General features: G+C 34.5%; 1 protein-coding gene across 1 annotated transcript in view; it reads left to right on the plus strand.

Moving 5' to 3' along the window:
- ARMC3 (armadillo repeat containing 3) overlaps nt 1–13,253 on the plus strand; it is a 63,164-nt gene that overhangs the window by 14,202 nt on the left and 35,709 nt on the right. The window contains exons 5-10 of the mRNA XM_056484319.1: nt 5,489–5,606; nt 7,568–7,693; nt 8,770–8,838; nt 9,166–9,341; nt 10,682–10,876; nt 11,529–11,712. Coding sequence (XP_056340294.1) covers nt 5,489–5,606; nt 7,568–7,693; nt 8,770–8,838; nt 9,166–9,341; nt 10,682–10,876; nt 11,529–11,712 — 868 coding nt within the window. The remainder of the gene's footprint in view (nt 1–5,488; nt 5,607–7,567; nt 7,694–8,769; nt 8,839–9,165; nt 9,342–10,681; nt 10,877–11,528; nt 11,713–13,253) is intronic.

Here is a 13,253-nt window from a genome sequence, read left to right on the forward strand (position 1 = left end):
AGACTGGGTGATGACCAGCTGGAAAGCAGCTTTACAGGAAAGAACCTGGTGATTCTGGTGGATGTGCACCAGCAATGTGAACTCGGGACAAAGAAGGCTAACAAAATCCTGGGCTTTAGGCAGAGTGTTGCCAGCAGCTTGAGAGAGGGAATTCTTGTCTTTCACTCAGTATTGGTGAGTGAGACCACTCCTGGAGTACTGTGTCCTGTCCTGGGTTCTCTGTACAAGAGAGACAAGGCTTTATTGGAACAAAGTCTTGCAGCATTTATCATAGGAGGAGAGACTGACAGTTGGAGGGGGTCTTGTCAGTGTGAAAATTGCTGATGGGAAGAAGTAAAGAAGTCAGGCCTGGCTCTTCTCAGTGGTGCCTCGTGAAAAGATGAGAGGCAGTAGGCACAAATGGAAATGCAGGAGGCTTCCTTTTAAGGGTAAGAAAAAAAATCACTCTTTTACCTAACAATGATGGAGAATGGCATAGGTCGTCCAAAGAGCTTATGGAGTCTACATCCTTTGGGATAGTCAAAATCAGACAGTGCACTAACCCTTAACGCCAGCTCACACTGCTCTGTACAGAGCAGTTGGACCAGATCATCTTGAGAGGTGCCTTCTAATATCAACTATTTGTGGTTCAGTGGAATATCTTGGGTTTTATTGTTAGTACAGGACATCAGACACTCACGGAACTGAAATAAATAGCATGTGCAGGTATCTAAATCTGTTGTTTTTCTAGATAAAGGAAAAGGGATTAAGAATAGCAAAGATATCTGTAGTGCTTCTGAAGATTCCATGAGAGGTGAAAGGTTAAAACTGACCTTAAATCAAATTTAAAGAATTTAAAAAAGCAAAAAACCCAGCATCTTTAAAAAACAGAATAATAAATGCATCCTTTGAAAGGTGGGATTTTAATCCAAATGGGAAAACAAAAAAATTTCCACTCCCAAATGAGAAGTAAAAGCACTATGTCACCCTGCATCAAAATATTTTGGGAGAGAACTAGCAAAGATACAAAAACTAGCAGTAAAGATTTTTCAAATTGACTAGATACAAGAAGCTTCTTTGAGGGGACACTATTAGGTGATTGCAATCACGAAAGAAAAGCAGAATTACTTACTTTGTCAAAAGACAAAGCAATGTGGTAATCACTAAAATAATGTGATGAAATTGCCCAAGTAAGAACAAATAGAGTTTTCCCAGGTCTTGTGCTAAATGAAGATTAGCTAGCATCTGAAAATGTGGTAGAATAGATGGCAGAAATTTTCATTTTTGAAAGGAAATACAGCAATAATTACATGAAGTTTATCTTCTGTGCTGTGTTAATTGGTAGAAATAGCTCTTGAAAAAACAAAATCAAACTCATCAATAAATATGTTAGTAATGGGAAAGAGGGAATAGCACAATAGTGCTTGTGTAGAGGAAAGTTTGAGCTATGTAATCAACCTGAGTTCTTTGGAAAGTCAGTGAGCAAGTGGATAATGATGTTCTGATTGATACAGTTACTTAGCTTTTTAAAAAGTTTTCAGACCAGGCTTTTCACTCACATAAACATGACCAGGTAAAAAGAAATTCCTCTCCTAGCAATAATGTTTAGTTATAAAACAGGAAGCAAAGATGGGAAAAAAAGTTATTATTCAGATTTCATAACAGAGAAAAGTTGCCAGTCATGGGGTTTTTATTTTACATATGTGTCATCAGTGTATCAGAATTAATGTGGATATTTTAATGAAAATGGCATCCAGTTCCTAAGTAGGAGAAAGTGAATAAGTGCAAAATTTCAAATTCCAGAAAAAAAGACAAAACATCATGTTCCTAGCAAATGCCTTATACATGCACATGAATTCCATTAACAGTTCTGGTGTTTCCACCTCAAAAAGGTACAGCTGAACTATAGAAAGACAACAGAATGAACGAAGAATGAACCAAGAAAGACAACAAGAGCAGACAGGGTGGCCTCTGTTTTTAGGAAACATCAAAGGGAGTAGGTTTCTTCATTCCCAGAAGGAATCACTGTGAAGAGGAAAATCATAGAAACTTACAAAATTATGAATATACAGGGAAGGCAAATTTACATAATGTAATTTATTTCACTTTTTTTTTTTTTATTGCGAATGAACTGTGGAGGATAATAAAATTATCAGGTGGTATTTTTAAAACAAAGAAGAGGCACAGTTATTTTATGTCTCTTTAACTGTGATATTTGTGTCTCAGAATATTAAGGGCGTTAAAATACAGATGGCTTCCAAAATTATGTACCAATTTTTTCTTGGACTTTTTGAACACAGAGATAAAATCACTAGGCTCTCCAGTTCTCTAGGCTGCAGAGCTGGTATCTGAGAGGAAACATAAGTAAAGTTTAATAGTCTGCTTGCCCACACCTGTTACCTGGCCCTTGTCAGTGAGAGAGGCTGGGCTAGGTGGATCTTTGGTCTAACTGCAAATGTATTTTGTATTGCATTCTATTTCAACTAAATTAAGTTGATAGAAGGAAAAAAAAATATCCAAACCAAAACACTACCCCCCACCCCCCAAAAAAACCCACCCCAAATTCTAACAAACTCCAAACCCAAAAAACCAGCCAAAAAAACCCCAAAACCAAACCCCAAATATTCTTCAGTTTCTAATGGCTTTGAGATCAAATGTACACAAAAGTCAAGATCAAAGACACATTACAGCTTTCTTTTTCATTTAACTTGCTGTTTTCTTAGTACAATTTGAATACTGGAAATGTTATTGCTTATAAATTAGTTAAATTTCCGTGTTTAATTCAAGGTTGTTTTTAACTTCAAGTATATTATTCTAGCACATAATGTCCTGTATGTGCCATTACAGGAAGAGTCTGCAATGTATGAAGATTTAGATGCAAGCCTTGGATTTAAAAAAAAAAAAAAAAAAAAAAAGGTGGAACACTAGCTATGATGACATCATGATAAGGAGAAGTCATAACCAGTTCTGTGATAGTTTTGATGAACATTACCTCCCAGAAAACCACAGAATCACAGAGTGAGTCAGGTTGGAAGGGACCCCAGTGGTCATCTGGTCCAACAATCAGGGTCATCCTAGAGCACATTGCACAGGATTGCATCCAGATGACGTTTGGGTATTTCCAGTGAGGGAGACTCCACAATCTCTCTGGGCAACCTGCTCCAGTGTACAGTCACCACATAGTAAAGAAATTCTTCTTCAATCACTCACTTGCTCAGGCCTCTCATTCTTAAAGTTACATTGATTTCAGTGACTATTTTTAAAGTGTTTTAAGCACAAAAGTGCTTTTAATAGGAAAATGTCTATTGAATATTTCATATGGTAATAGCAAATCTAATGTCTAATCAAATGGGTAGAGATTAGACTGATTTTGCTTTGTTCATGTGCCTACCTGTTGTTAAATCCTAGGAATTTTCATTGAGTTGGGGTTTATACAATTACTTGTAAATATGAGAAATACTGAAAATGGAGCAATGCAATTATGACTTCGGTATTAGATCAATGTATAAATAACTGAGATTTAAAACTTTCTTCATCTTTCGTTTCTTGTTGAACTTCTTCTGAGATCAGTATTGGTGTTTATTTTTCTCTGAAGGACTGCCAGCCTTTTCTAAAACTTGGAGTTTTATCCCATCACCAAGTATTTGACCAAACTCAGGAGCTGTGTCTGTGTTTAAATAATAGCAGTTACCTGAGGATCATGTTCTGTCCTGCAAAGACCCAAATGTTCAGAAGTAGAGAAGTATGAGGAAACTAAAGGGACTTTCAGTCACTTCTAAATTCTCCCATAGGTAGAATGAGCTGTGATAAGTTTAATTGTTTTGCCTTGTTACACTCCTAAAAGAAAATTCACATCAATAATTCTATCATTTTAAGCCCATCCTTAAGATGTAATTTGCACCTCTCTGCTATTATTTGATTAAATTCGTGTTGTGGAGTCATTAGTAGGCAAGATGACTTATGGTACAGTAAGGTATTTTTATATATATATGTATATAATTTTTTAAAAATTTATTTATTTATTTTATTTTATTTATTTATTTTAGAGAGGGGCTTTGTTCCATGACTTGGCCCATACCTCTGCCTTGTCACAGCAAGCATGAAATGGGACAGTTTCTTCAGATTTTAGACTTGATTGAAGCTAGGTAGACCAGTTAAGCACATTAGGCAGGCCACCTCTTAATAGAACTTGTATGTTGACCTTGCTGCCTGCTAAATTGTGTGATCTGTCTCATGGAAGGTCACTTAAAGACTTATCAAAAACATGGATTTAAAAGTCTTGTTACTAGTATCATATTTTGCCTTATTTTCGAGCAAGTCAGAGAAAGAAGAAAAAACCCTTCTCTGTTCATTTTTCTTCTAGCACACTCGTAATATTTTTCAAGATTTGCTCCCCATAATTTCCTTGCTTGACAACTGATTTGTATCTTCATGCTTTGATTGTTCAACATGTGCCTCTGATGTAGCTACTAGACATTTTCTTAATGAAGCAAAGCAAATAATTGACATTTGTAAATATATATGTATATATATAGTAATAATATTAATTTGTATTGCTACCTTATAATATGCTATATTTTAAAGATAAATACACTGGTTTTGAGAAACTGAATGACTTGAGTATCTAGTAGCTTCTGTATGTAGCACAGATACTGTATAGGCCTGAAGTGTGAGGATAGAAGACAGTTTTTCTATACTAATCAATTACTTTAAATCCAAGGAAGCTTAAAAGTTTTTAATGAATAGAATTTTCATAATTCCTTGAGCCTCCATAAGAAACAAAAGGCTTTTTTAGAAAATTCCCTTACTCAAGTGGTGTTAGTCCTAAGGAGTCTATTAAGAGGGTGAAAACTGTCTGATTTGTTGGAAGATTTCTTTCTGCATGAAAGAGCTCAGAAATGGAAACGAAACCTTTGTATCATTTCTTGCTGGGTGAGCAGGAATTACATCTTGGAAATACTTCGTCTAGTACAGGATTCTAGTACAGGATCATGGTGAGCTGGTGAACTGAGTTGACAAAGGCACAGAAAGTGTTCTTTTATTTTGTAAGCAGCCACAAAGTGATATTGCCACAGAGTAACCAAATCCTCTTCCTTGTTTGTACACTCCCTGAGTCTATGGGCTCTGTATACTGCTGTTCAAAAGAAACTTCTGTCTGGTTCTGAAGTCTCAAAATGCTCTTACATGTGTAACAACTACATAGTTTGTTACCTTCAAAACTTCTAGATTTTCAGAGAAGCATGGAGGCTTTCCCAAAATCTTCATATGTGATGAAATCATGGTTATAGTTATTTGAAAGTCAATTATTCTTTCTAATTTTTCAGCAATGTCTGTAATTGTTATTAAAAAATTTTGCAAGGAAACAGCAACTCATTAATATTTCTAATTCAGTGTAGATATCAAACATGCTTTTAGTTTATTTATAATGAAATGTGGGAGTCTACTGCAGCACACATGATGACTCAGTATAAGTCAAACTTTTCTTTCCCTTTTTTTGTTTTGTTTTTAGTTTGATCCTTTATTGATTGAAAGCAAAACACCAGCAACAGTTGTGCTAATGCTTAGTTCTCCTGAAAATGAAATTTTGGCCAAAGCATGTGATGCTCTGTATACATTTGCATCAAAAGGTTAGTCTTTTTGCAAAGAGCTTTGTTTTGCACTGATTAGATTTAGATAGTAGTTCACAATTCTTTAGTTTCTTAGCATTGAAATCTTACTTTCTCCTCAAAAGTGTCTGTTGAAGTTTTAGAGGGTTTTCTGAAATGTCTGTCCAACTTGTACTTGCAGTAGTAAAGAAGTCTTGTAGTTTGCATGAAGGAAACTTTTATAATTTTGTTGGAGAATTTTATTTTCACTGTTTAATTGGGCTTGTTTTAAACATAACTTAGATATGGGTTTTTATGAGCAACAGATTTGCAGTTGGGAAAGAATTCTCTTTTTTTTGTGTTACATTTTGAAACTTTTTTGCCAGTGTAGGAATTTTAAGCTTCAGTTTTAAATGAAAAGAGCTTCTTAGTTTTTTTCTGTTATTTTTACACAAAGTTGTTGTGTCAGTTTTTCTGTGCAGGTGATTTCATTGGAGACTGCTCAACCTTCTTTATCAAGCTTATTTCTGTGTGAGTTGGGAATCTAACAAGTCTCCAAGATTCCAAATCTTTCAAAATTCCCTGTATAATGCATAGCTAAACATCATGTTCAAGGTACTCAGGAGACAAATAACTGTATACCAAAGGCTCAAATTTATGTAGCATATAATTTCTTAAGTTGTCTCCTACTTATTCCATGTTATTCACTGTCACTCAGATTGGTATACACTGGTAGTATTCTTGCTCTGATTAATCTGTTTTAATTTTAATTTCCATTTAATTTATGTTTTCTTTTAAAATTATGCATTTATATGCTGATTATTACACTGATGTAAATTACCAACACTGCTGAAGTTGTGAGTGAAGAGTTCAACTCTTTGACAGCTGGCTAGGGGTCACTGGGTTTAGGTTCTGCTTAATATGGCAAGCTTGGCTGAGGGCATGAGATCAAATTCTGAATATGTGAAGAGAGAATGTAGACTGTTGGGAGACAGCTATAAACCATAAACTCTTGCTGGTTCCTTCTCTCCTGTCCACAGTAAAATATGTCACACTGCAGGAGGATAGATGTTTTTTATGTTTATACTAAAAGAATAATCCTTTAAATTAATAATGTAGATATTCCTGTAATCTTCCAGAAGACTGGACTGTAATTTTGTGGTGTGACACAAGAGAAGGAGTTGTTTTCACTTAATTAATTGTATGTAATCAATTTTTTTGAAGTGTTGCTAGTAAATTAAGTCACATCCCTCAATAAAAAATACTTCCTCCATTTTAATCATGCCTTGGCCTGAGAAGGAGCATAGGTCTCCTGTTTCCTCTCACATTGCTCACTTGTAGCCAGGAAGGGCAAGCATGGTTCATTAGAAAATGAATTATAAAGCTGTTGTGGGAACTGAGAATAGGAGCAGATTTCGGATTTTGTATCTTGAGGTTTGTGTTTTGTGTGAGCAGGAGCAGAAGGATATAATCACACTAAACTCCTCTGTTCTTTGCGCCTATTCAGCTACAAAGCACTTCATTCTCAGGTGGTAGAAATCTCAGGTAGGAATTAATGATACAAATCCTTGTAGTTGCTTCCCTGGAGGGATAGTAAACATCCACAGAATTAGTGAACTGTTATTTTGAGGAAAATTAAATTGGGAGGCAAGAAAAGTGGAAAATAAAATGCATTCACCTGACAGTGTTAACCTGTATTTTGCTAAGTAGAAAGCTTTCCTTTATACTTCCACTGCAGTCTCTAACAAATGAGTGGAGTGTACAACAGACAGAAGCATCCTTTGCTTTAAAAATGTGTATTAATCTGAGATAATATTAATCCTTGAGACTATTTGACACATATTTATTTGGGGTGTAAATTAAATGATCTCTAAAGGATCTGTCAGGCCTCTCTTCTTTGAGTCTGCTGACCTGTAAAAGATTGGTAGTGTTTTTAACTTGATTCATTAGAACTGTGAGATTGCTGGCCTTTTTCTTGGGCTTTTAACCCAGTTCCTTTCCAGATGATGAAAACAAAGTGGTACTTCTTGGTCTTGGAGCATTGGAACATCTGCATAAACTCCTCTCACACGAAGATTCACTTGTCCGCAGAAATGCCGTCATGGTGTTGGGCATCATGGCTTCTAATAGTAAGAGTCTCAAGGTTTTACTATTTTTCAGTGTGTGGTCATCAAAACAAGAGGTTGATCATGTGAAAAAATCCTATATTAATGGCCCAGAATAAAGAGTAAGTGATGTAAGATTGAGTTTCAGTGGCTGTTATTTTTATAGTGCTTTATAGACCTATATCTGATTAATGCAATTAAACAGGTCTTAATTTGGTGAATGTTTTACCCAGTTGTCTTCCATGAGGATATCCCAACCACATTCTAAATCTTTTCATCAACTACTATCTGCTTGTCATGCTGTATTGCACCTTACCCTCTTAGGTTACTTTTAATTTGGCATTAGCATATTGTCAATGGTCCTGCACAAACATGGATTTGAATGAACAAATGTCTCCCATTTATATTCACATCTCAACTGGTTTTTTATTGAAAAATAAATTGAACTCATACCTTTTTTCCTTACATTTCAACATGTTGAATATGTTGATAATAGCAACACAGCCCCGTAGGATTACATGAAGTCTGTCTCAAAGAATATTACTTGATTTTTCTATCCAAGTGTTGAGGTTTTGCTAGTTTGCCATTGACAACATTAAAAATGCAATTGAAGGTCTTTCCTGTGATTTTAGTAAGACCTTTGTAATTCATGTTTTCCATTTGCTGTGTGGGCTGGCGTTAGCATAAAATTGCAAAGTAATGGCTTGAAAACTAAATAACAGAAGGATTGCTTTTAATTTGATAATTTTAGCCACAAATAATTTTAACTATTGGGGTATGACTTCTTTGGCAGCTAAAATTGTGCAATATTAAATCAGAACCTGCTAGATGCAAGCATTTTGAATAAGGTTTCAATGAAATATAGAGGAACTAAATGTGTATCAAATGTCAGAGAATGTCACCTGCTACTTGAAAGTCTCTGCTTTTTTTTGTGGGCCCATTATGATCTTGGTCTAATTTTAGTTGCGTCTTTCCCAGTCAGATGTTTTTGTCACTGAGGGAGTAACCATAAGTACATTTTGCTTGGAGCAGATTCTGTTCCTTTACTCAGCCAATATTGCCAAACAAAAGACTTCATATTTGTATTTACTTCATTGTAGATGATGTCAAGAAGTCACTGAGGGAACTGGATGTCACAAAATCACTTATTTCACAGCTAGCACCAGAAGGCAGGTACCTTACAGTATTCATTCCTTGTGCAGAAGTACAGTCAGAAATAATTGATGATTGCCATTTTGTCAGGCAATTTAATAAAATCTACCCTGTAACTTGTGATTTTTCCTAGTGCACGTTAAATAGGTAAATGCTTTTATAGGAGTAGCTCTGTAGCTCACGGAGTAGTGTTTTTTGTTATACAGATGGACCAAGATCTCTATGGACATGTCACAGCTGAATTTATTGACTTTAAGTAATGTTGTAAACTACTTCTCTGGATTAGTGAAAATATTCTGTGCTGAATAAAACTTGATCAAAATGTTTCTTTTTTCCCCCCACAGAGGATGTAGTTATCCATGAGTTTGCTACTCTTTGTCTAGCATATATGGCTGCTGAGTATACTACTAAAGTAAAAATATTTGAGCAAGGTGGGTTAGAACCACTTATCAGACTGCTAGGTAGCCCTGATCCTGATGTTAAGAAGAATTCACTTGAGTGTATCTACCTTTTGGTACAGGTAAAGTTTGCTCTTGTTTGTTGTCTTAAATTACAGAGGCAGATAAGGATTTGCACCCCAACCCCTGACATTCTGTGTGGAATTACTAATTTTAAGATACTTGTTTCCTTTACTCCACAGTGTTCATTGATGTTTTTGAAACATTGAGTCCTTGCACCTGAGTCCCTGAATGTTAAATTAGTTATGTATTTTTTTAAATTCTTTTTTTAAATTCTGTTGAACTTAATGCTGTTGTCTGTCCTGTACTGCAGTAAAAGTAAAATCTTGATGAGATTTAGATTTTAAAAACTAAATAATAATTTGCTTTATTAGTTGAAAAATGTTAATATTAGTAATGAGAGTTGTAATCTGTCTACCCAAAATATTGGAATTATCTTGTAAATTAAAAAAACTACCAATTACATTGTTTCTTATTTTGACAGGCAAGTCCATAGCACAATTTGGAACATCTTTTTAATGATAGGTGAATGCTGTCAACAGCTACTTTCCACACTGGGAGGAATAGATTCGTTATTGGCTACTTGCACTAATGTCATCCATATGCTGCTTAGCAAAAGAATGGTGCATTTGTATGGCAGTTCTCTCCCATGGCTTAAGCGAATCAATTCAGTAATGAATTCAGTTTATAACTCTATCTCTTTTGGGGCATCAGAGCATGTCTATTCAGAATCACATTTTACTCTTTCTCCTCTTTTACTATCTCGCTGTCTTTGTTGCAGGGTATATCTGGATAACTGCACCTGGTGCTTGCTTATATTGATAAGGATAATTGCATGCTGCACATGTGCAATAAGCTATTTAAAAGCAAATTGTAATTTATTTATTTATTTTCTTTTTTAATATAATCAACTACTGTTTTTTTATTAAGCTGCACATTCACTGTTTAAAGTTGAAATTTTAAGTTGTCATTTTATAATTACTAAATCAAAAGAAGGTATAACCAGGCAACCACAGCAGAGTGCAAAAAACTGTTTTCCTCCCACTGTGGTAAATAAAAATGGTGAAACTAAATGTAAAAAAAAAAAACTTTCTCAAAGAAACATTTATGTTGAGGCAAACATAGTAAAATCAAGAGTGAATAGGCTTCTTTATACAGGACTAGATTTTGTAGTGTGTATTTCAGTCATGAAAAAAACCCCTAGAATTTAAGTTCATGGGGCTTGATTATATTCAGTTTGATTCTTAGCTTAAAAAAAAGAAGTCTGCAGAACTGGAAGCTCTAGAGTGCTAACTCATTTTTTAATGTCTGAAATCAGATTTTTGCTGTTCTTTCTGTGAGAAATTGATGTATTGTTATATTCTCTATCACTAACATTCTTTGTTGGAATATTTTACTGCAGGATTTTCAAAACCGTGCTGCAGTTCGTGAACTGAATGTAATTCTACCCTTGCTGGGACTACTGGAATCTGAATATCCAGTCATTCAGTTGTTGGCCCTTCAAACCTTAGAATTAATTAGCAAAGACAGAGAAACCAGGATATTACTGGGAGAAAATAATGGATTAGATTGCCTTCTGAATATACTGGAAAACAATGTACGCTTTACTTGCCTTAAAAGTTTTTTTGTTCTTGCTGCTGATGTTTGTGTGACTAATGAGAAATATTACTTATTTTATGGAAGAGAGATATAAGAACAAAGAGTTACTTACTTGGAGGGAACTATGATAGAAATAGGACAAGTTAGGATATGCAGCTTACTAAGAATAGAAGCAAAGACCTTTCCCAAAGTGCTTATTATTCAATTTTTGAATTCAGTTTACTTTATATAATGGCTTTAGACACAATTTCCTATCATTATTTATATTATTATGAGAATCAGTTTAGTGGTTCTTGAGTTCAGGTGTCACAATGGGGAATATAATGCATGGAGATATGAATGAATTTTTTTAATTTTTAAGATCAAAGGCCATTTCTGAGTACCTGTCTAACCCACTTTGATGTAAATTAAAAACTTCTGGGCGTTTTAGTATTTTTAATAAATTGTGTTGAATTCTAAGTCATCATCAAATAAAACATATGAAAATATGAATTTGTAAATATATACTTTGTAGTATGAGTAAACTGTCCAAAAGAAAGTTACAACAATTATCCTACAAACTTAAAAGCCTAAGGTATTTTAGTCCTGATTTCAAGGTTGTTTGATTTTTGTTGTTTGTTTGTTTGTTTTTGTTTTTTTTTTTCAATTAGGAACTCCGTGATCTACATATTGAAACTCTTGCTGTGTTGGGAAATTGTCTTGAAGATGTGCATACTCTACAACAGATTCAGCTAACAGGAGGCCTTCAAAAAATAGTTTCATTTTTAGAAGCCTCTACTGTTCCTGATATTCAGAAGAATGCAGCAAAGGCAATTACCAAGGCAGCTTATGACTGTATGTGACTTTTCAATTATCCATGGACATGAAGTTGTTAATGAAGTAAATTTTTATCCAGAATGAGGCTGTCTTCTCTGGTTGAGGGTAGTACTTGTGCTGAGGAAAGCACTGGCAAGAACTAATTACAGTGATGAGTCTTGCCAGTCAGAATAGCAATTTGATGCTAGGAGATTATATATCTTTATCTATCTATATATATATTTGGAAATGTTACCGTTTTGCCTCAATTAATTTTAAATTTATTTTTATTATTTTATTTTAATATATTCTTGTAAAATGCTATCCTCAAAGGAAAATGGAGCTCTGAAAATATGATCCTTTTCTTTTGTTTAGTGATGCCAGCTGACTGCCATCTTAAGCTACCTTTGCTGGCACTGTTTCTGCCTCTATCTGTTAAGACTTCATTGCAAGCTGACTTCCTTTTGCATTCAACTGCTCGTCTAAATGTCAGGCAATTTCAAATACAAATTCCTTTAACAGAGGCATGAAAGGAAACCTTTCAAATGGCTTGCAGATTAATATTCCCAGGGGAGTTAAATAGTTTCATTGTAATCTTTTTATAATTATTCATCCTATAGTTCTTTTTTATATACTTTTCTTTAATTCACCGAGGAATTCTGAATTAGGCAGAACATGCTCATCATTTATGCACACAAGGATGCTCTTTTAATCAAACTACATTTGAAATTCCTCCCATACATTGGCTACTGAGTTGCAACATGTACCAAGTAGTGCTGTATAACAAAATGCAATGTAACTAATAACATACTTCTGTCTATAGATTTTACTTCTGTCAAGGGATTTTTATGTCAGTAGAATTTAAATATTTCATTCATAATTCTGGCACCTTGTGGTTGAATAATGGATTTATGTGTATTTCAAAAATATATCATTTAATTTAATACATGGATAAAGTAATCTCTCCTTTCTGCCGTATTTCAGACCTCCTTTCATCTCTCCCTGTGCTATTTTTCTGATTCTTTGCTCACCTTGCTTAGTTTGATATCCTGAATATCTGTAATTATTTGGATTGAAAATGATACGCAGAAAGTGTGTCCGAGTATTCTGTGGGGTTTTCTGTGCTTTTGTCATTATCTGTTGGAAGCTTGGCAAGTCACTGAAAATTGTTTTCATTAATGTTCAGGTATCAAAGATAGGAAGGGACCTTCTTATGTCAGTATTTTCTTTGTGTATTTTCCTCTGTTGTTATTTTATTATGCTACTTAGAACTGTCAGTATCATTTTTATAGTCCTGTGACAGGCTTGTAAGTTGTATGCTAAGCAGATTTATATTTGCTCCTACTGCTTTCTACTGCATCTTACTCCTTTATCATATTTATTTTCAAATAAGCATAGCCTTCTTTTCCTCTTTCACACTTTTTTTTTCTGTTTTTGTGGCCCAATATTTTAGCAGCTGTTAGTAGAAGCATGTCTGAGCACATTTTTAAAGCACGGTTGCAAGAACCACAGATAATATATTACAGTACTGCCTGTGATCTTATATCATGGGATGTTACCGTCAGTGAAGATGCATCTTC

The sequence above is a fragment of the Oenanthe melanoleuca genome, chromosome 2, assembly GCF_029582105.1.
Source record: "Oenanthe melanoleuca isolate GR-GAL-2019-014 chromosome 2, OMel1.0, whole genome shotgun sequence".
Taxonomy (NCBI): domain Eukaryota; kingdom Metazoa; phylum Chordata; class Aves; order Passeriformes; family Muscicapidae; genus Oenanthe; species Oenanthe melanoleuca.